Consider the following 22,956-nt stretch of genomic DNA (forward strand, 5'->3'; position numbering starts at 1 on the left):
ATCTTTCACTCAGTTAAATTCTGAATCTCTCAAAATATATTTTGACCAGGTGAAAATAACTGTTACCGCAACAGACCTTGTAACTGCCAGACTTTGAGGGTGGGAAGTTCAGTGGTTGAGTCGATCAGATGGTTACGGAAATCCTTCAGGTCATTCTTCTTATCTGGATGAATTTCTCTGTGAACAGTAATTTACAACAAATTAAAATTAGTAACAGGGTAATGAGCTTTAAGGGTGTATACTACCAAATCAAACTCCATAGACCACAATAGTAACATACATGTATGTGGCTAAAACTCCTAACTGCAGCGTATCAATCGACATAAACGCCACAGATATAAATACTACCACCCCTCACCCTTAAAGTGAATCAGAAAAAAATTGGGGGTCAAGCTGCTCATTTCTGAGATAAGCGAGTAGCGTCTATGACTACCCTAGTTCCACACAAAATTTTAGTACTTTTTTTTACAGGTACCCCATACATGGTACAACTCGAACTTTGACCCAGCCGGAAGTTCTCTGGTTTAGTACTACCTTAAGAGTAAATAGCATGTCAAATTAATTGTTACCAAAGTCAGTGTTTAAGCTGTTACAATTTGAAGAAGTTAAAATTTTATTTTGTTTAACGACACTACTAGAGCACATTGATTTATTAATCATCGGCTATTGGATGTCAAACATTATTATTATATAGTAATTTTGACATATTAAGAGAGAAAATCCACTAAATGTTTTCATTAGTAGCATGGAATCTTTTATATGCACCATCCCAGACAGGATAGTACATTCCATGGCCTTTGATGTACCAGTAGTGGTGCAGTGGCTGAGATGAGAAATAGCCCAATGTGCCCACTGACGGGCACTGATCCTAGACGAAATGCAAATCAAGCTGCTTTACCACTGTCCTACATCCAGCCCCGACTTACATGTAGTTTGAAAAGTTTGAAAAGACGTTTGGTGAAAACATCCAAAATGGTATAATACTGTAAAATGGGTATTATTCGCGAATGTGTAATTTTTTATCATTAAACACATCCTGGATTAATTTCATTATTTGTACACAGTGTGGTCGCCGCTGGACATGTGGCTGCAGCACTTAGCGGAGTCGCTTAGAAAGGGATAATATTACGTATACCTCTGTTGACCACTCTAGTGTCGATTTAATGTTATGTACCAAAGTATAGTTTGGTACGTGTCAGTAATAAAAAAATAAAAATAATAATTTAAAAAAAAACGCCTGCATTTTTGATATCATGAAAATGTACTGCCGCGAATAATTGTATTTCATAAACTAGCACATGGTTCATGTTACATACTTCCTTCTGGACATGGATGTTTATTATGTGTTCACTATGGAACAGTGGCAAGATGTGACTAGGTAAATTTCAAAATTTTGGGCATTTACTTTAACCTATATACAAATATAGTTTTGTGATGTGTCCAAGTTAACAAAAATTATTAATTTATGAATTAAGAGTTTTAATAAGATTCATTGGACCAGTCAGTGTGACTAAATACAACCAGTATTTTTCAATAGAGAATAACTAGTTAAAGATGTCGGATACCTGCTTTATCCTGTGATGGTAAGAATGGGAAATTTTGCGAGGTTCTGCTGAGTGGAATTTCTCATTAACTAGTTATTATCTCTATCCTGCAGACCATAAAAATTAAGGGAAAAAGCTATTATTTCTGTTGTTTCAGCTACAATGTACAATGACCTAGAGGTCAAATGAGTGATTTTGTAATATACACTGTAGCTATGTGTTTGATATCACATGAGTAATGTCAAAAGTCGTATTCTGTTAGTAGCAGGCTATGACTTTGCTTTATCCGTCATCATATTCTGTCAAAAGAAACAGTGGTTGCAGGATAAAAAGAATGTCGACTGTGCAGGATAAAAAGAATGTCGACTGTGCAGGATAAAAAGAATGTCGACTGTGCAACAGATTTGCAAGACTGATAGTACTATTAAAATAAATGTCATCTAATGGCCATTCATGTAATATTCGATAAACACAAACGCCAGCACACACCTTAATTTAGCAAACACGAAGCCCTGAATATCTTCTTCAGTACTGTCAGAGTGAAACCCCTCGGTGCCTTCACCTAAAACAAAATTAACACGATCTTCAATATTGCAATATTTATACATTATTAAATTCAGTTGAAAATGTCTGCATTTAATGACTGTTATTCACATCACTGCACTGAAACAGACAGAGAAAAACATCAAAGGCATAATAAGGAAAGTAGTTTTCAGGGTGATTTTGGTTTAAAAAACTGTAAGTGTCATAAGGACTCCCTGTTTGCAAAATCTTTAAAGACCACCTCCAACCCAGCAAGCCCTGCTGTGCATCTCCAGTAGAACAGAAGATACACTAAATGTTTTGCATTAAACCATGGAAAAGATCGCGATTCAAGACTGTGGTTTCCCAGGATTTTAATATACATGTTAACTGTCATTTCGAAGAATCAATATAATTTGTACAAATAATTCTTATGAGCCATGCGGGCCAAGCCATTGCTTGTAGAATTTTATAAAAATCCACTAGCCATGGGATCAGTAATTTTATAAAAATCCACTAGCCATGGGATCAGTAATTTTATAAAAATCCACTAGCCATGGGATCAGTAATTTAAAAAAAATCCACTAGCCATGGGATCAGTAATTTTATAAAAATGCACTAGCCATGGGATCAGTAATTTTATAAAAATCCACTAGCCATGGGATCAGTAATTTTATAAAAATCCACTAGCCATGGGATCAGTAATTTTATAAAAATCCACTAGCCATGGGATCAGTAATTTTATAAAAATCCACTAGCCATGGGATCAGTAATTTAAAAAAAATCCACTAGCCATGGGATCAGTAATTTTATAAAAATGCACTAGCCATGGGATCAGTAATTTTATAAAAAATCCACTAGCCATGGGATCAGTAATTTTATAAAAATCCACTAGCCATGGGATCAGTAAATTTATAAAAATCCACTAGCCATGGGATCAGTAATTTTATAAAAATCCACTAGCCATGGGATCAGTAATTTTATAAAAATCCACTAGCCATGGGATCAGTAATTTTATAAAAATCCACTAGCCATGGGATCAGTAAATTTATAAAAATCCACTAGCCATGGGATCAGTAATTTTATAAAAATCCACTAGCCATGGGATCAGTAAATTTATAAAAATCCACTAGCCATGGGATCAGTAATTTTATAAAAATCCACTAGCCATGGGATCAGTAATTTTTAAAATGTACTAGCCATGATTAAAAATGTACTAGCCCTACTTTAAATAAATACAGTTTTACTAATCGTACTAATCTGATATATCACCTAAAGAGGGAGTGAGTATTTTTAACATGCCCATATACCACTACGGTTTCAGGCATGTCTGTTGTAGGCCAAGTCTCTGGAGATTCAGCGGTAAAATCCTTAGATTGGGGTGAAAAGAGGGGGCTGGATATTCATATTTACAAAATATGTAACTCCAGGATTTGACATGAGTTTTTTCCCCACTACCTGTTGGGCTAGTTATAGTAATTATTTACTAGCCCAACACTGAATGTCACTAGCCATGGGAGTGGGGCTACCATAATCTAGAATCCCTGCAAGCTAGAGAGTCCTATATGATTTTTGTGAGCCTCAGGCATCCCGGACTCTCCTCAAAATCACACACTAATACATATTGCTGGTGTAAAAGGTGCAGGAAATATGTCAAAGTTTTGGTGGGAGATAAACTTATAAGAAATATTTTGAATCAATGGATTCTATGTCCCTGGTTTTGATTTCAAGTATCACGCAGGAGTTAATAATATGAGGCAGTACGGTACATGTATTAATCATACTGATTATTTGTGAGGGAAAATTATCACTTACTGGCAGATCTACATGTACATGTAATAGTGATTAACAAACAGAAATCAAAGACAATACAAACTTCAATGCATATACCAACAAGTACAAAATACATTAATTAACATAATACAAACAGGAAACAATCTTGCTTATACATCTGAAATCACATATTATCTTCATGTACATAAAAAATAACCATTAAAAATCATTTATCGACAGAGAGTAGTAGCATAAAGAACACCCTTATTCCACTTGTCTTGTCAGGGGTGTTGGGGGGGGGGGGGGTGTTATGCAAGAAAAAAAATAAAAAAATAATCCTACAAGGAAGTAAAGCAGACTATGGGAAGAAAAGCAGACTATGGGAAGAAAAGCAGACTATGGGAAGCATGCTTCATGTGAACATTTGGTTTGTTTTAAGCAGGAATAGGGAGGTGGTCTTGAATATAATAACAGCACAAACACCCGTATCTCACTTGTCATAGGGGTTTCTTTTGGAGTGGGATGTCATTTAAAAAACTAAAAAACATCCTACATGAATGAAGATGCCGTACACCAACTATAAGATTGTACTTTTGTTTTAAGCAGGAATGCAGAGGTGGTTTTGAAAATAATAACAGCATCTTCTTATCTCAATCCACTAACATCTTCAAATGGACAGGCAACCATAGCAAGTAAGAATTCTTAGGACAACAAACTTGAAATGTAACTGGATATTCAATAAAGAAAACCGGCCTCAGTGGTGTCGTGGTTAGGCCATCGGTCTACAGGCTGGTAGGTAATGGGTTCGGATCCCAGTCAAGGCATGGGATTTTTAATCCAGATACTGACTCCAAACCCTGAGTGAGTGCTCTGCAAGGCTCAATGGTAAGGTGTAAACCACTTGCACCAACCAGTGATCCATAACTGGTTCAACAAAGGCCATGGTTTGTGCTATCCTGCCTGTGGGAAGCATAAATAAAAGATCCCTTGCTGCTAATCGGAAAGAGTAGCCCATGTAGTGGCGACAGCGGGTTTCCTCTCAAAATCTGTGTGGTCCATAACCATATGTCTGACGCCATATAACCGTAAATAAAATGTGTTGAGTGTGTCGTTAAATAAAACATTTCTTCTTTCTTTCAATAAAGAAAATAAAATGTATAGAAAACAAAAAGAGACATTAGCAGATATTATCACATTTATTTCCAAATGTGGGCAATCCCACGATGGCTGACATTACAAGTTCTGCTAATTTCTGAATTTTTGCAGTTGAGAATAGATAGATAAAACTTAATGGCCAATTAACTAACATTTTTGTTAATTAAATGGTCACAGTAGACTCATCAAGTTTACTGCAGAACTAAGTAGCATAGATATGTGGAAAATTAATTTTTGTGATTTTGTGGTTGTAACTACTTTGAAATGACTAATAAAACATAAACCAAGGTGGATCCCTTCATACATACCTTTGTCACTAAGTGTAACTATGATGTAAAAACATTTATGTAAATCACATGTAGTCTGTACTGATTGAAATCAATATTCTAAGTGTACAGATCTGATCACTCAGGTAAACAATTATTATATTAAAAAAGCCAACAACAGGTATTGAGAGAATAACTAACGAGATATGAGGAATTATCGATTATCTGTCCTGAGAGAATTTATATTGTAACCCATTTCAACTCATCTCATCTGAAATGTATTTGAGTTAAGTAATATTTAAGAATTCTCTTATTAGGCAAAAAAACATGCACTCCATTACAACAAAAGACATGCACTCCATTACAAGACATGCTCTCCATTAAAACAAAAGACCAGCACTCCATTAAAACAAAAGACTGGAGAAAACTTGGAGTGTTTTCTCTTTTATAGATACATTACCTGTCCTCAAACAAGGGCACCTCCCCACCCACGCAAGTGGTCTGGTCCAAACATCCCAACAGCCAATGGGATGGCCTAAATTCTTCTACTGCATACTGCTCTCTAGTTCCGGTCACATGACTGTAACTTCCTTCTTTTTCCCTGAGCGCATCACACAGAGAACAGGAAGCGGGGAGGCCCGGGTGGGATAAAATCTTGAGGACAGGTAATGTATCTATAAAAGAGAAAACACTCCAAGTTTTCTCCATTTCTATAGACATTACCTGTCCTCAAACAAGGGCAGCATTCAACAGATGGTGGTGGGTGCCGAGATCCGTAGATGCTTGTGATAACTCTCCAACCGGAAAGAGGCTGACTAGTGGAAGAATAAGGCCAACCTTGGTAAGCTCTCCTCCTAGGGATGCCCGTCACAGACCAATGCAGGTGATGTTAGTAACAACAACCAGAATGGTGGCATCCGTCAGCAGTGGCAGGTACGGCTCCCAGAACAAGGATCAGGAGGCGGCTGCCACATCTCATGCTGGTTCTGACAGGGTGGGAAGTCGTAGCCACCAGGGATGCAGGTGTTAGGTAACCCTCACGTATTGAAGTGTTATTTTTGTAATAACAAGCGACAACCTAATGAGGTGCATCCGTCAGAACATTGAACAGAACAAGACCCCCGAGTGTTTTCTGTCTAGTACACCAAAGAACTGTTAGTTCAATAACGACAACAAATAACCACATGCAGTGCAGGGTAAAGGTTATCGAGACAAAAGTTCCGGCACCAGTACGTGAACTGTGCAAAAGAACAAAAGTCTAAGCAATCCTCACCTGTCGATTCGATGGACATCTCAGTATGCAGCCCAGAATCAGACAGACATCAATGGTGACGAGGACAGCTTGTATTCAACAGAGTCTGTGCAGCAACAACCGGACACAGATGATGGAACCCCTCAACGTCTTCTGTGGAGATATCCCTCAGATAATAGTTGGCGAAGATGGGAGTCCATAGCCCAGAAACAACCAGTGATAATGTGCTGAATGGGTGTGTTGCAGTGCAGGGACATCGTGGCAGCCAAGGCACGGAGTTCATGCAGATTAGAAGCAGATGGAGCAGGTAAACCCTCCTCCTGATAGGCGGTCAGGATAAAAGACCGGATCCAGGTGGCCACCGTGTTTTTGGTAATATTCCTCAACCGACTCTGGTTACAGGAAAGGAAAAGTCTTTTTCGATGTTGTCGAAAAGATCTGGTCCTCTCGATGTACTGGTGCAGTGCTCTGACAGGGCACAACGCCAAGTCCTCAACGTCCGCTGGACCAACGATAGAGGAGAGGGCCTGCACAACATACGAATGAGGCGCTTGGTCTGGTAACTGATTCTTTGCAACAAAGTTCATGAGTAACCCCAAGTTGACTGCACGCCGATCTCGGTGAAAACGTACCAAGTCTACATCAAGAGCATGGAGTTCTGAGACACGGGCAGCCGTGGCAAAACCGAGTAAAAACACCTTCTTCCGCGTCAAGTCTTGCAGGGAAGAGGATTCGATCGGCTCATAAGGTGCGGTCGATAACGATCGTAACACCAGATTCAGGTCCCATCTTAGTGGCCGAAACTGGTGTACTTGATCATCAAGGCGAAACCCTTTGATCATCTTATGGATCTCAGGAATACCCAATAACTTCGTTCCAGTAGCGACATCACGAACAGTAGCGATGGCCGAAACGTACCCAGCAATGGTAGACCCCTTCAATTGTAAAATGGTCCGCCGATACAGCAAAAATCAGCAAGACGAGGTATCTGGATCGTCTGAGGTTTGAGTTTTTGCCGGACACACCATCGGTGAAAGCAAAGCCATCTGACGTTGTAAGCCGCAGTAGTAGATGATCTGTGAGCTTTCAAAATGGCTGCCGTAGACTGTGAAGAAAAAACCTTTCTTCCTCAAACTCTTGGAGATAAGTCCACGCATGCAGTTGGAACAACTGCGGACGTGGATGGTATAGTCTTGACGTGGGATAAAGCAACAGATGATCCCAGTCTGGCAGCGGTAAAGGATGTGGATCGGCAAGACGTATTAGATCTGGATACCACATCCTGGATGGCCACGTCGGAGCAATGAGCAACAGGCGACAATGGTACAGCTGAAACCTCTGAAGCACCCTTGGAAGGAGGATTGGTGGAGGAAAAGCGTACGCGTCCATCTGTTCCCAGCTGATGGCCAAGGCGTCGAGATCCAGAGCTTCCGGATCTGGCACCGGAGACACGTAAACCCTCAGCTGATGGTTGAATCGTGTGGCAAAGAGATCGATGTTTGGTGTCCAAAGTCTGTTGCACACCCATCGAAACGCTTCGGGATGGAGCATCCATTCCGTCGGCTGTGGAGACGACGGCCGAGACAGTGTGTCGGCTAGTACATTGGAAACCCCTGGAATATGGCGAGCCCGAAGTTGCAACGGAATCTCGTCGACCAGCTTGTAGAGATGATAAGTCAACTGCAGCAGACTGCTGGAGTGGGTTCCGCCCTGACGGTTGATATAAGCCGCCGCGGTGGTACTGTCTGTGGCTACCATGAGAGAGGTGCCTGACAGCATCTCTCGCCAATGAAGGATGACATTGTAACTGCCAACATCTCCAACAGGTTGATGTGTAGATCAGCTTCATCTGGAAACCACAGCCACCAACAGGGACTGGATTGCAAGGCGACTGGTAACCGGATCAGCAAATCTGCGTTATTGTACTGAATGCATGGATTCAGAAACAAACTGGATACCGCGACCTCTAAGCGTCAAATGTTGCGCCGACGTCAAAATTACTCTTGCAATGAAACTTCATGAAACAGTAATAGAGTGATTCAGGAATCAAGACATCGGAAACAGCGATCCCGTGATACAGGCAAGATCCAAGACAGCGTAGCAACTCGCTACGCTATATGCCCGATATACCTGGAAGTGAAGCACCGCAAAACAGCAACCGGCTAAAATCCACGGCCGTCACACCACCCGGTGCGAAACAGCAGCAGAGACCATCTAGACAGCATCGGTCACGAACTCTGCGGTAACAACAGTGAACGTCAGTGAGTTGATAAGCCGCAATGAACCATAGGAAAACGGTGACGGTAAAAACCTCGTACCACGTGATGGCAACTGGATAACTTCCGGAACCAGCGGAAGTAGCGACTGTCTTGCATCGCCACCGGATATAGAGAACGATCTGCCGAATGTCGCTGAACCTTCCTCGAACAAGAGAATATCGGTGCACGGGATCTCAACACAAGTGACCGGACCAGTAGACTGTCTTCGTCACCAACCCGGAACGCTTGTAACGTCGAACCCCTTCACGGCAAACAGCCGTATGTAGACCACAGGTCTGCCAAGATTACCGGCTTGTGCTGAAAGTCGAATGAATCGCTTCAGGCAAGTCGGTTGACGATAGTGTGCAATCGTAGTGCACATCGACGTCACGGAAGATATAAGGTAGACCAACATCAAAGTCGATGGCTAGAACAAGGCATATCCTCTGGCATCCTGCACATGAGGAGTTATGGTCACCAGGATAACATCAAATAGGACAGCATGTACAAACATGTACGCTGAACTGAAGCCATCGACAGGACGTGCCAATCTGTAAGTTCTAGGAAGACGTATGGTCCCGCCGGAAACAGCGTCATCCAAGGCCGGCGCCACACCGTTGAAGGATAGGTTGAAGACGGGATACGTTCGTTGTGACGAATGGGGAACGGCACAAACGAAGTCTACTCAAGTAAACCTCGACATCGGATCAGTCCTCAAACGGAAACCTTGTAGAATGGTGCCAGTGGACTGTGCAATGACCAAAGCATATACACCGCAGCGAGACAATCAGTCACAGCCATGTGGGTCACTGCGTCCGGATTTTCTATAACGGAAGGTGCCGACGCATCATCTGGAAAATCGGTCAGTAACCTGGCACAGACACTTCGATCCAATGTACTGGCTGCAATCGGAAACACGGACCGTGGACGGTCCCGTCAGGAGCCGGTGTAAACCCTGAACGCCGAATCAGCTGCCGACTGGTGTGGACGGTACGATGTACACGGACCGACAGGAGCCGGTGGAACCCTGGACGCTGCACCACTTCAATCGATCACGGGACGACGGTACCGAACAGTGAGCCGATGACGCAATCTTCCAGTTCGTTACAGGGCTCCGTCTGCTTGCTGGAACAACGATCCGCACGGGCCGGTTACTGGTAGCCGTGTAAACCGATGGGGGCCTATGGCAGCCAACGATCGAATGCCGACATCTGCCGGTGGAACCTCCGTGGCGATCATCGAAACCGGACCCTTCTTGGCTGAAACCGGTGGATGGGCCAGAGGCGGTAGCATATCAGATATGACAGCCAGACAGTCCCTCAGTGACAGGTGTTCCGCCGCATCCAGATCTTCCAGCACCGCAAAAACTGATACATCATCAGAAAAGTCACGTAGCACCCGTGAACAGGCCAGTCGCTCTGGTCATGGCCCGATGGAGATACCGGAGAACCGGACCGTGGGCGGTCCCGTGTGGATACCAAGGAACGGATGACCACATCGTCGTTGGATGTGGCAAGGACGGCAACATGTCGTAGACGGCCGCCAAGCAATCCCTCATAGTCATATGGTCCGTAGAGTCGGGCTCTTCAATGACAGATGCCGCAGGCGCTTCATCACCAAAGTCTCGTAGAACTCGAGCACAGGCCAATCGATGTACCGTAATGGAAGCCGCCGATTAAACCGGACCGTGGATGGTCCCGTGTAGATCCCTTGGAGGCCTTGGAAGCCACATCAACTGAAGGTTGGCGCTGACGATCTGTGGAACCCGTAGGGAGCCGTACAGGTCGTGTGGAGCGGCTACGGTCCCGGCTCCGATGCGCCGAAGAGGACTTCCCCGCCGAAGATCGGTGAGCCTTGTAATCCGTGGAGCGTCTATCTGAATGAGCCGGCTTCTTAGAGGGCTGCGTAGAGACCGCAGGCCTGTCATCCGAAGTCTTAGGTATCGGTGGAGCTGAAGAAGCCGCACCCCCTGAAGAGGGGACTGGAACAGGACCTGACCCCGAACCCGCCAGTTTGGGTAAGGCCGCCATTGTTTCTTTCAGCATGGTCGGTAGAATTGAACGTAACACTTCTGCCACGGAGTCAGCAATCGAAGGCGAAGATTCCACCTTCTTGGTCCTCACTGACACCACCTTCAGGTAAGCCGCGAACTCGACATCAGACAAGCCCGAACAAATGGTCGCATCTTGAAGTGAGGCCACACGGAACACGACAACCTGGACATAAGTCGTGTGGGTCGCCGCCGGCAGTAAACTTCTTGCAACGTAAACACACTCGAACTAGTCGCTGAACATTATCAGATATGATAATAGTAATTTTTCAATCTGTGAAAAGAAAGAAAAACTAACCATAACACAAACACAAAGCCGGTAAATAATGGCGTCCGACACGACAACCGGCGATATAACAACATTTCATGTAATTAACACTTGGCAAGTCAAGCGAAATACGCGAAAGACATACGAAAGCTAACGAAAATTAAGGTGAAAAACATTTCACCCAAACACAAAGCCAGTCAACAAAGACGCCATTTTGCAAATGGCGTCCGACACGACAACCGGCAATAGAAACAACATTTCATGTAATTAAACGCTTTGAAAGTCAAGCGAAATACGCGAAAAAACATACGAAAGCTAACGAAAACGAAGGTGAAAAACATTTCACCCAAACACGAATACAAAATCAAAGGTCTTATAAAAAAGTTGACTCCAAACAGAGCCAAGCAAAAGGATGTCCAGACCCTTTAGCGAAGAGAAAAAGAAGGAAGTTACAGTCATGTGACCGGAACTAGAGAGCAGTATGCAGTAGAAGAATTTAGGCCATCCCATTGGCTGTTGGGATGTTCGGACCAGACCACTTGCGTGGGGAGGAGGTGCCCTTGTTTGAGGACAGGTAATGTCTATAGAAAATGCACTCCATTAAAACAAAGCACTCCATTACAACAAAAGACATGCACTCCATTAAAACAAAACTGTCAAATATACAACAGTGAACATTACATTAATTTATACAATACTGTTTTATCAATATATTGTAATTTACAGTTGGTTTGTTGGATACGTTGCTAAATTAATTTAAATGTCCAGAACCCAAAACCACTTGTCCCGGACAAACTGTGACATATCATGCCACAACATTTCTAACCTTCAACTTTGGTGTCATCCTTGGCCTTGTACTCTGTACTCTTTATAGCCAGTTCAATCCCATATCCAGACAATCGTGCCTTCTTCGGACTCGGATTCTGTTGAAAAACAAACACGGCACTGGCTACTTTGGACATTTATCTGAACAAATGTTTTCATTATTTGTTTTATATATTAGGGGACATTCACAACTATCAACATTTTCATTTGGTTTTAAAATCTTGATTAGCAATATTTCTAGTCAAATGAAAATTGATTAGCAACTATTGTTTAATGTTTTAATATTGTGTAGCGATCTCTGAAACTTGCTCAAGGAAGTTAATACTAGCATAAACTTGTTTTAAAAAACAAAAATCATTTATAACAATAATGTTTAAAAACTCAACATGTTTGATGTACTGGTACACTTTTAAATGGGGGATGGAGATAAAAAAAACCATATGTTTGAACACTCATGAAAAAGATTAAAACTGAGAACGACATATTTTTTACTTAATATGCAATAAAAAATAACACAAGTGGCCCACTTCTATGAAAGCAAGTACCTGTATAAAATGTCTCAATATGTACGTAATTTCCTTGTTGCCGGTCATCTTGGCCAGCGTTGCATGAAACTGTGTAAAACTGGCGGTTCCTAGCTCAGCGTACAAAATCACTATCACATCGTCAGATACAGCTCCAGGAAAAAAGTGATCAAACTTGTATACTGCCGGCTTTGGTCTGAAATGAGATACGTAGGTTGGGAAAATATCTCCACTGCACTCTTTCTGAGAATATAAGAGGCAGGATCTGAGCACTCACCCTGGATGTTTGGATCAGAGGACAGGGCTTCTAGAATTTTAATAAAATCCACTAGCCATGGGATCAGTGCTTTCAAAAATTTACTAGCCACGTTTAAAAATTCACTAGCCCTACTTTACTTTAAGTTAATAGTTTTACTAAATAATAGTAATAGTTGGATATGTCACCTAAAGGGGGAGATAGAGCTCAAAAACACTAACAATGGGAGGTGTGGTGAGGGCAGGATATTCATATTTACAAAACAGATGTAACTGCAATATTGGACCTAAAAATAATTCACTAGCCATCGGGCATCGCAATAATAGTTATTTACTAGCCCAACACTAGCCATGGGAGTGGGCTAACATAATCTAGAAGCCCTGTAGGATTAAATCCCCTTAGTAGACCATTGTGATTGAACTTTTTGTGTCTCAACAAACATTTAAAGTTTGTTTTGTTTAACGATACCACTAGAACACACTGATTAATTAATCATCGGCTACTGGATGTCAAACATTTGGTAATTCTGACTCATATTCATCAGTCTCAGAGGAAACCAGCTACAATTTTCCTAATGTAGGAAGGGATCTTTTATATGCACTTTCCCACAGACATGAAAGCACATACCACGGCCTTTGACCAGTTGTGGTGCACTGGTTGGAACGAGAAAAAAACTAATCAGTTGAATGGATTCACTGATGTGGATCAATCCTGTAACACAAGCACCTCAAGCAGGGTTTCTGCCAGAGGGTAAAACGGATATGGCGCCATACCCAAAAATGTTAACATTTTGAAAAAATTAAATACTATATAAATTAATTACTATATAATTTTCTTAACCCTAAAGGGCCTGCTACACTTTACGATAGAATCGGACTGAGTCACTCATACAAGTCAATCGCACGAGTTGATCGGATGTGTTACCACACGGTACTTGTCAATCATATGGAAATAGAACAGGTTCTAAACTACGACTCGTAAGAGTGACTCGGGCCGATTCAATCGTATGACATGCCACACGTTACGATTTGCTTGTTGGCGTTGCAATCAGAGTGACTCGTACGAGTCACTCGTATCATGTAGCAGGGCAGTAACCCATTTTCTTTCTGGGGGAGGCACCCCCCCCCCCTCCATATTCCCTGTTGACTGTGGTTGCATTCAATTCCATAGTACCATACCCAAAAATTTATTTCTGTGAGAAACACTGTCAAGCGAGCGTTCAACTGACTGAGTTAAATCCAGCCCCCACTGTCCCAACAAGTGCAACACAACTGGTACATTGTAGTTTGTGGGATCAACTTAACAGCAGTACTTACCAAAAACAAATGTGGTATCTACAATATGAACTGCCATAGTCCATTAACTTCACTGATGGCAGATTTTTTCAACTGGGTAAAAATTAATGATATTGGTTGATGGGATAATTTTTGGTTTTTAACTTTGTGTTCATTGGTTCCAAAAATTACTGGTTTAAAATTACTGTACGCAGGCTAAAAACTGCCAATTTTTTCCAAAAAGGCTTTTGTCAGCTATTAAACACATATATCATAATCATGAGGACTCGCCCTGCCAATAGCCAAATTACCCAATTTCTTATTTTCATCTATTTAGATATTTAGCTAATAAAAGTTTGTTCAAATTTGTCACTTTATAATTTCTGCAAAAAATAATATATACTTAATATAAATGACTATAATTAAATTTCTGTTACATTCATTACAACATAACATCATCCCAGTGATCCAGACGTAGCAATGGGAGTTTGTTAATTTCTCGATGAACGTAAAAATTACTACGTCAGGGAATGTCATATCATTTTATATGGGCAACCTTTCTTACTGAGCACTATTGTTTATGAACCAAAAACAAATCATAATACAGTATGAAGTTTTTTAATTAGTGTTATTATTAGCAAGCATGATTCTGATTTAATTATAAGTATTGTCTGTTATTTCTTTTACGTTCATCTGGGTATGAATAAAAACAATTATCTGCAAACTTATATGAGAACGGCTTCGCTGATTCACACAGTGTGCGGATGATTTTTTTTTTCATACCCCGATGAACGTAAAAGAAATAACAGACCATTCTTAAATAATGAAGTTCTTTTGTGATGTGACAACCTACCTGTCTTTAGCAGTCTGCACCAAACTGGAGAGCTTGTGTGGATCACAGGTGATTTCTCCATGAACACTGATGAATGAACCACACTTCTCCGGGACATCGTCGTCTTCTGCAATCTACAAACAAAACATTTGTTACAGTTGGTCATTACACACGGGCTTATATATACATCAGGGCTTTAGATCTCACTAATTTGGGCACAACGGAAGGAAGAAAGAAAATGTTTTATTTAACAATGCACTCAACACATTTTATTTACGGTTATATGGCATCAGACATATGGTTAAGGACCACACAGATATTGAGGGAGGAAACCCGATGTCGCCACTTCATGGGCTACTCTTTTCGATTAGCAGCAAGGGATCTTTTATATGCACCATCCCACAGACAGGGTAGTACATACGATGGCCTTTGATATACCAGTGTACTGGCTGGAACGAGAAACAGCCTAATGGGCCCACCAACGGGGATCGATCCCACACTGACCGCGCATAAAGCGAACACTGTACCACTAGGTTACGTCCCGCTACTTGAGCACAACAGGGATTTTTGTCTTTTGTAAGTGCAGGAAGGTCGTTTTAGTTCAGTACTGTCAGGAAACATTTTGTTCACTATCATGTCACAATTCGGTACACAAGTTTTAGAGATTGTTACACAATTATAAAACATTAAACAGTAGTTGCTAATCATTTTTTAATTGTCTATAAATATCGCTCGCTAATCAAGATTTTGAAAACAAAATGTTCCTTGACCATCATTAACAGCTGCTGTAGTTGTTAATATTCAGAAATGCATTTCAAGCTATTTTAATCTAATTAAACTTAACACTTCAGTGGTTTTGAGACTAAATATTTTGAGGTCAACATGTTTGTACTTAATTTGGGAGTGATTATTTTTGGGCATATGTATTTTTGGTACAATGTTTATTGCCTCGATTTTGATGCAGGAATCTAAAGCCCTGTACCTGTTCAATTATTATTTGAAATAAGTGTTTTGTAATCTTTATAATATACTATAAAATCACTATTGTTTATGATGGTCTTTTTCCATGTGATTCGTGGTTTAGTCCAGTCAACAAATTTAAGAACACAACAAAAAATATAATACTTGTAAACATACAATATAAATTTAGGATACTTCTTTCTTAATCAACAAATGCAAGTACCCAACGAAATGAGTGGGTTTTTTTTCACAAAACATACAATAATCAAATAACAAAATTACACCTGCAAAGTAAGGACATTTAAAAACGTACCTGTTGAAACATCTGTACAGTTGGCGAGTACATCCTGAGAGAAAGCGAGAATTTAAGCAAATTCATTTGCACAGGGGAGAGAACTCTCGAAGCATACTTCAAAATTGTGTTGTAAATGGACTGGTCTGTTTCTGAAAATAAAATACACCATTAAAGTTAAATAGACTTGTAATTGGTAAACTTGTCTCAAAAACTTATTATATCATTTTCCTCTTTGCATTCCTGTCAAAACATTAAGCACAGTAATATTATATCAGTTAATTTTGTTACTCAATCTGCTCTTCAAATTACACACAAGTAAACAGTTTTTACAAGCAAGTTCATGAAATGCATGTATGTTACGGACTTACATTAAAGCGACAGATCCTAGTTTTTAAACACTATGGCATATTTTTCACTATTAAAGAGTCTTTTTTAATAACTGAAATCATACATTACTGAGATTTTATTGTTTAGATTATCCATTTCCATACATCCAAAGAGTTTCTGGGCTAGTAAATAACTATTATTGTCATGCCCGGTGGCTAGTGAAAAACAAAATTGTCAAATGTTGCAGTTACGTCCATTTTGTAAATATGAATATCCTGACCCCACCCCAACCTCCAATGTTAGTGCGTTTAAGCACTATCTCCATCTTTAGGCGACATATCCGATTTGTACTATTATTTAGTAAAATTGTATCAACTTTAAGTAAAGTAGGGCTAGTGAATATTTAATCGTGGCTAGTAAATCTTTTAAATCACTGATCCCATGGCCAATGGATTTTGAATTTTTTTCAGAAGCCCTGCATACACACACATTATAATCAATGACAAGTACACAATTACAGATATAGGACTATTATGCTAGTGTAGGAAACAAAATGTCATTATTGATCATAAGTTATAATTTTAATTTCATGACAGGTAATGGCAGGTGCGACTAATCGCTCTTCTTAAAACACAAGCTCTGCATGCATTAGACTAATTAATAATAGTCCAGTTTTCTTACCTCCATGTAGACCATTTGGATTTAGATTGGAAATATCTTGGACAAAAGTCCAAAAATAATCACTGGATTCTTGTGCCAAAAATTCACTGAAAAATACAAACATAAAAAATATGTTTAAATAATCACAAACATTCTGTTGTTACACGTATATCAGTTACTCAATTCTTAACGGTTTTGTTTGTTTTGTTTAACGACGTCTCTAGAGCACATTGATTTATTAATCACTGGCTATTGGATGTCAAACATATGGTAATTTTGACAGTAATAGAGAGGAAACCCGCTATATTTTTCCATTAGTAACAGGGCATCTTTTATATGCACCATTCCACAGACAAGATAGCACATACCATGGCCTTTGATATACCAGTCGTGGTGTACTGGCTAGAACTGACCAATTCATAACGGATGATGTCAATAGAAAACCCCAATGATATCAAGCCACGTGATTTCAAATGTCAGGGGAAAGACATGTTTTCATTTCCATGGGAAACTGGGGGTTTTCAGTAATCATGACGGATTACGTTAAATATCATGTGTAATGGACCCCTGGTTCTGTGATGTGCTAAAATACTATGAACATGGATGGAAACAAAAGATTCCAAAACATTCTATGGCTTGTGTTATCGTTTGATAAAATGCAAAAAAAATACATCATTGTAGAAAATGGTAAATTGCATTACAGAATATTTAATAATAATAAACATTATTATTAAAATCTACCTTAAAATATCTCCTTCTATAAGTGTACCCTACATGACACCCTCATGTATTCCATAATGCATCTAAAAACAACTGGAAATTTAAAAAAACATTACTGGGAAGCATGCCCCGAACTCCCCTAGCATTTTCGCGCCCTTTGGGGGCTCAGTTAACGTCAAACTATTTTGTCAACCCTCTGAACAAAAATCCTGGGAGAAACATTGCCAGACTATAGTCTATAACAAGGATGAAAGGAACTACAAGAACTGGTTTTTATTCCTTGTGAATTGATCAAACTGTAAGTGTAAATGTCCAACAATCATAAATTTAGTATAAAATTACTTTGTTATATGCGGGGCAGGACGTAGCCCAGTGGAAAAGAGTTCGCTTGATGTGCGGTCAGTTTGAGATCGCACGCCTTCTAATTTTTTTTATCAAATCCACTAACCATGGGATCAGTGATTTAAAACTTTTACTAGCCACGATTAAAAAATCACTAGCCCTACTTTACTTTAATACAATTTTACTAAATAATAGTAATAATCAGATACGTCACCTAAAGAGGGAGATAGAGCTTAAAAACACTAACATTGGGGGGGGGGGGGGGGGGTGGGCAGTATATTCATATTTATAAAATAGACTTAACTGCAACATTTGAAAAAAAAAATTCACTAACCGTCGGGCATGGCATAATCTAGAAGCCCTGGATCAATTCCTGTCAAGTGGGCCTATTGGGCTATTTCTCGTCACACCCAGTGCACCACGACTGGTATATTAAAGACTGTGGTATGTGCTATCCTGTCTGTGGGATATAAAAGATCCCTTGCTACTAATGGAAAATGTAGCGGGTTTCCTATCTATGACGGTGTCAAAATGACCATGTTTCACATCCAATAGCCGATGACTAATAAATCAACGTGGTCTAGTGGTGTCGTTAAACAAAACAAACTTCCTGTTATATGCTACGCGGTACACAATTTTATACAATTGGTGACTTTTGTACATTGATAAATTCCAAAAAATTGTGATGACTAAGAAAATGTTAAGAAGATATTGTGACCAAATGCATCAACGTGCTACTGAATTTTAGAGGGCAGCTTAACTATTGAACAATTCAATGTACATGTAGGTCATATATTAAACAGCCTAAAACTAACCTTGCTTCCAAGAGGAGAGGTGTTGAGGACCATTTTGCATCCAGAGAGATGGCAACATGCTTTGACTTCGCTTGTACGTAACAGCTGTGGGTAATCAGGCCAAACAGAACCAGTCTCAGGATATGTGATAACCGCATCTGAAACATTGCAAAGTATTTCAATATTCTCATCAATCTTAGACATCAGGGGCGTCGGAAGCGGTACGGCCATACCACGTTTTGGGCCAGGAATGTTTTTTCTCTTCCTATGGCGCTCACATAGTATAGGTCGAATGCTGGTCAACTCGGCTTGAGCAGTGTGTGGTCAACTCGCCCGTTTTTGGACAACTCACACCAAACTTTACTGTACGTAAATAATTGTGATGAAATTAAAAATGGACGTCTACAACTTTGGTGTCATTTTATTTATTAATATGTGAAACTGCAGTATTACGATCACTTATTAAATGGTTTTATATTGAGGAGATCCAATAATCAATTACAATGAACTAAAGGAATGATCAGGGAAGGCTTTTGGACTTGTGACTGATGTGCATATTCAACAATATTTAATGCACATTATATAGCTTAAACTATTGTTATATTTAATTAATAAAACAGTAACGATATGAGTTGACTAAACAGTGTGGGGCGAGTTGACCAACGGCTGGGGCAAGTTGGAAGGAGGTGATTTGGTTAGGGGGCAAGTTGACCTGCTCCTTATAGATCTCATCATATACATCGCTTTTAATAACTTTTAATTACTTCCGACACTCCTGGACATGTACTATAGATGTATGTTTACAACCCAAAATCTTAAGTTTTCCATATTATAATTTTTTAGTTCCTTGAAAAAAAAAAAGCACATATTAATCATTAACAGTAATACACACTATATGAAAAAACCTGACTGCACCCCTTTTCAATAATGTTCTGGTTAAATATGTAGTTGCCGACAGGTTTCTTCTTGTAGTGTGTGTATTAGTGATTACTATGTGAAACATCTGTTGTCTGGGAACTCGAAAATAATTGACGTAAAGGTATTTAACGTCAAACATAGGATTGTTGTTGTATTAGAGCAGGAATCTTTGACTACTGTTTGGTAGGCAGAGATTGCACAATATTGATCAATATAGATTGGTAGACTTCCAACAGTTAGAGAATGTGATAACTGTCCCAGAGTTCGACAAATCCTCTAGCCCAACACCCAGGGCTTTTTAACACAGGGGTAGTGGACTAATAATAATAATACTCAAAAAAAATTAAAAAAAATAAAAATGTGTATACTCATGTACATAAAAAAAAAGAGAGAAGAAAACAGGTCCGCCATTTTGGGGGTTTTAGGTACTAAAGGGGTTGGGTTCCTTGACACATTGTTTTTCAGTCTTATATAAAGTGTGTTATAATTTGGGCTAGTGCACATTTTGTTGGTGTGCTAGTGGAATTTACAAACCCACTACACTAGCTTGCTAGAGTGCTTGGGCTAGCCTAAACTCATTCTGTAGATACAAGGTTTAGGGTAAATCATGGTCAAATATTTAACAAACGATTGTCTTGGACCTGGTATGGCAAGGGTAAATACAGAAATATTTCTTCAATCAGTGTTCTCGCTGGGTGAAAATTAAAGGAGGGCGGCTGCACGGCACCACCCTTCAAAAAAACAACAACCAAAAGCAAAAAAAAAAAAAAAGGGAGGGGGGGGGGGAGCATGGTTGCCATATTGTTGTGTGTTGGTAGACTTTGTGGAAAGACATACTCCTTATTTTGCCAACAAAAAAGTGCAAACACGTTTATACGAAATACAAGGCGACTCCTCTTTTAATTGAACTGAAAATGTTATCAGTCTGACAATCATTGGCAGTTCCGGTTTTGCTGATCCGATCAAAGTTTTAATATTATTATTTTAATAAAGATTTCAAGATATACGAAAAACAATAAAGATATTTGTAAAGTGATCCTCTAATGTCGAATACATTTTTTGTTATTTCCATCTTCGAATGAATCGATCGCTGTGATAAAATATTATCGCCAGCTGACAAAATGTAGTTTCGTTTTTGCAAAGGTGGTGTACATATATATTATTTGGCACCCAAGATAAATGATTTTAATGTTAAACACTACAACTTCCATTGTTTTTATAAGCGGTGATATCCCATCAAAATGAAAAGTTTACAATATTTTATAAGAACTGCTGAATAAACAGAAATGACAGAAAGTAAAAATCATCAGTTACAACTAATTATATCGGCAATTCAGGACAAAATATTAGACGATAGTTAGTGGAAAAAAAAAAACAGAATGACCGTTTTGATCACGTGACGATTTTGGCGAAAAAATAGTGTGGTGGTGGGGGGGTGTTTCAATCGGAGATTGCCGAATCCGTAAAAAATAAAAATGTTTTCATTGCAGCGATTGCTCAAATAAACTATAACTTTTATTGTGTGCATTAAACATACAAATGGATACAGGTATGGGACAAAATAGAGGCTGTTAAAAATACTGTTAAATTACGTTAAGGTAACTGTCGTAAAGGTTTCGTCATTTGCTTTTTTGTACACAACGTGGCTTGTTTCCTTTGATGTCCAGTGTGCAGACTGATCGTTGTTTTTTTTATGTGTGGAAAAAAGTGTGCATTTGGAAATAATGGAGATAGGTTCTGTAAAATAAAATATAGTAGAGTACTGGAAAATAAAGAGTGGCGCAGAAAAATAAAGGAGGGCGGAGAACGTGAAAGGAGGGCGTAAAGGAGAACACTGTCACTCATGCTCAGCCTCATTAGTTGATTGGTAACAACAGCTCTAAATCAGTGTACAATTTTTCCTGTCATTATGACTGCCAGTATGTGACACGTGGTGATCCTGCATGTATAATAATAATGTGTTTAACAGTGCCAATTTGTGTTTGGGCGATTTACATCGATTAAATTTATGGCATGTTTCTTAAAACATGTTACAAGTTTTAGTCAGTGGATAATTGTAGCTAAATTCGGGATTTGAAATTAGTACTACTAAAACAAAGGACAATACTTTGTTATTTGTTGAAAGGTAAGCTAATAAAGGACACTAAAATATCCATTTGATTTATATATACACAATTCCACGACTTACTTTCATGGACGCAGACATATTGTAGCTTCGAATAGCGCCTCGTATGATGTGGTTAGTTTTGATTGGATAAAAATAAAGACTTAGGTAGTCCAACTAAATACTCTACCCAAATAATTGTAGTCTTTATTGGACTAAAACAAGTCAACTGTTAGATGTTCAGCCAATGATTAATTGCGCTTTTTATTCATTCATTTAAATAATGTATAATTAATACTTCATTCCCGCAGAAAGGTCGTCTGCTATCATTCTGAACATCTCGACCGATTACGGTTTCTTTGGTATCTAGCCTCGAATGCATGCTACTTCATAACTCAATTCCCTCAGTACGAGACGGTGTAGGTTACTAAAAAAACAAACTTACACCCAACCCCATACTGCAAAACATCGTGACGTGTAAAACGATATTAGATGGCAGTGCATTCGGACTTATTCGGCTACTTTCACGAATCAAACCTCAGACTACAACAGTCGTCGACATGCTGAATTAAGGCGACGCAACACGATACGAGTGTCTCGTGCGAGAATAGCCGACTGTGACAAGACAACATTACGCTTGCATTGGTTTCTATGCAATCAGCTACACTCGTACCGGGATTTCCCGTATTATAGACCCGGACTTAAATTCGAAAAACACGACCGTAGAGAAGATATTTAGGCTACTGTTTTGTCTGGAATTAGGCAGGGCTAAATTTAAAAGTTGGGGGGGGGGGGGGGGGGGGGGGGGGGGGGGGAGTATTTATAATATAAATAAAGGTAGAAGTTATGACAGCAGTGGAGTACATAATAATTATCGTTTTGTGACCAACATAGTCACATGCAAAACATGCTTCAATTTTAGAGGAGGACCGGGAGATTTAATATAACTTTCAACTGAGGAATAACGCATACATGTATGCATCCATATCAAATGCCGAGGCATGTGCTGTCCTTACCCAACTGTAGGATGGTGCATA

At 39.6% G+C, this 22,956-nt stretch overlaps 1 protein-coding gene across 1 annotated transcript in view; it reads right to left on the minus strand.

Moving 5' to 3' along the window:
- LOC121376456 (UDP-glucose:glycoprotein glucosyltransferase 1-like) overlaps window positions 1-22,021 on the minus strand; it is a 96,451-nt gene extending 74,430 nt beyond the window's left edge. Inside the window, exons 1-9 of the mRNA XM_041504366.1 lie at window positions 22,004-22,021; window positions 18,919-19,055; window positions 17,063-17,148; window positions 16,073-16,203; window positions 14,821-14,933; window positions 12,459-12,633; window positions 11,915-12,011; window positions 2,034-2,106; window positions 77-177 (exon numbers count right to left, since the gene is read on the minus strand). Of these exons, the coding sequence (XP_041360300.1) occupies window positions 77-177; window positions 2,034-2,106; window positions 11,915-12,011; window positions 12,459-12,633; window positions 14,821-14,933; window positions 16,073-16,203; window positions 17,063-17,148; window positions 18,919-19,055; window positions 22,004-22,021 (931 nt within the window). The remainder of the gene's footprint in view (window positions 1-76; window positions 178-2,033; window positions 2,107-11,914; window positions 12,012-12,458; window positions 12,634-14,820; window positions 14,934-16,072; window positions 16,204-17,062; window positions 17,149-18,918; window positions 19,056-22,003) is intronic.
- Between the last annotated feature and the right edge of the window lie 935 nt (window positions 22,022-22,956).

This window comes from Gigantopelta aegis, chromosome 1, assembly GCF_016097555.1.
Source record: "Gigantopelta aegis isolate Gae_Host chromosome 1, Gae_host_genome, whole genome shotgun sequence".
Lineage (NCBI taxonomy): Eukaryota > Metazoa > Mollusca > Gastropoda > Neomphalida > Peltospiridae > Gigantopelta > Gigantopelta aegis.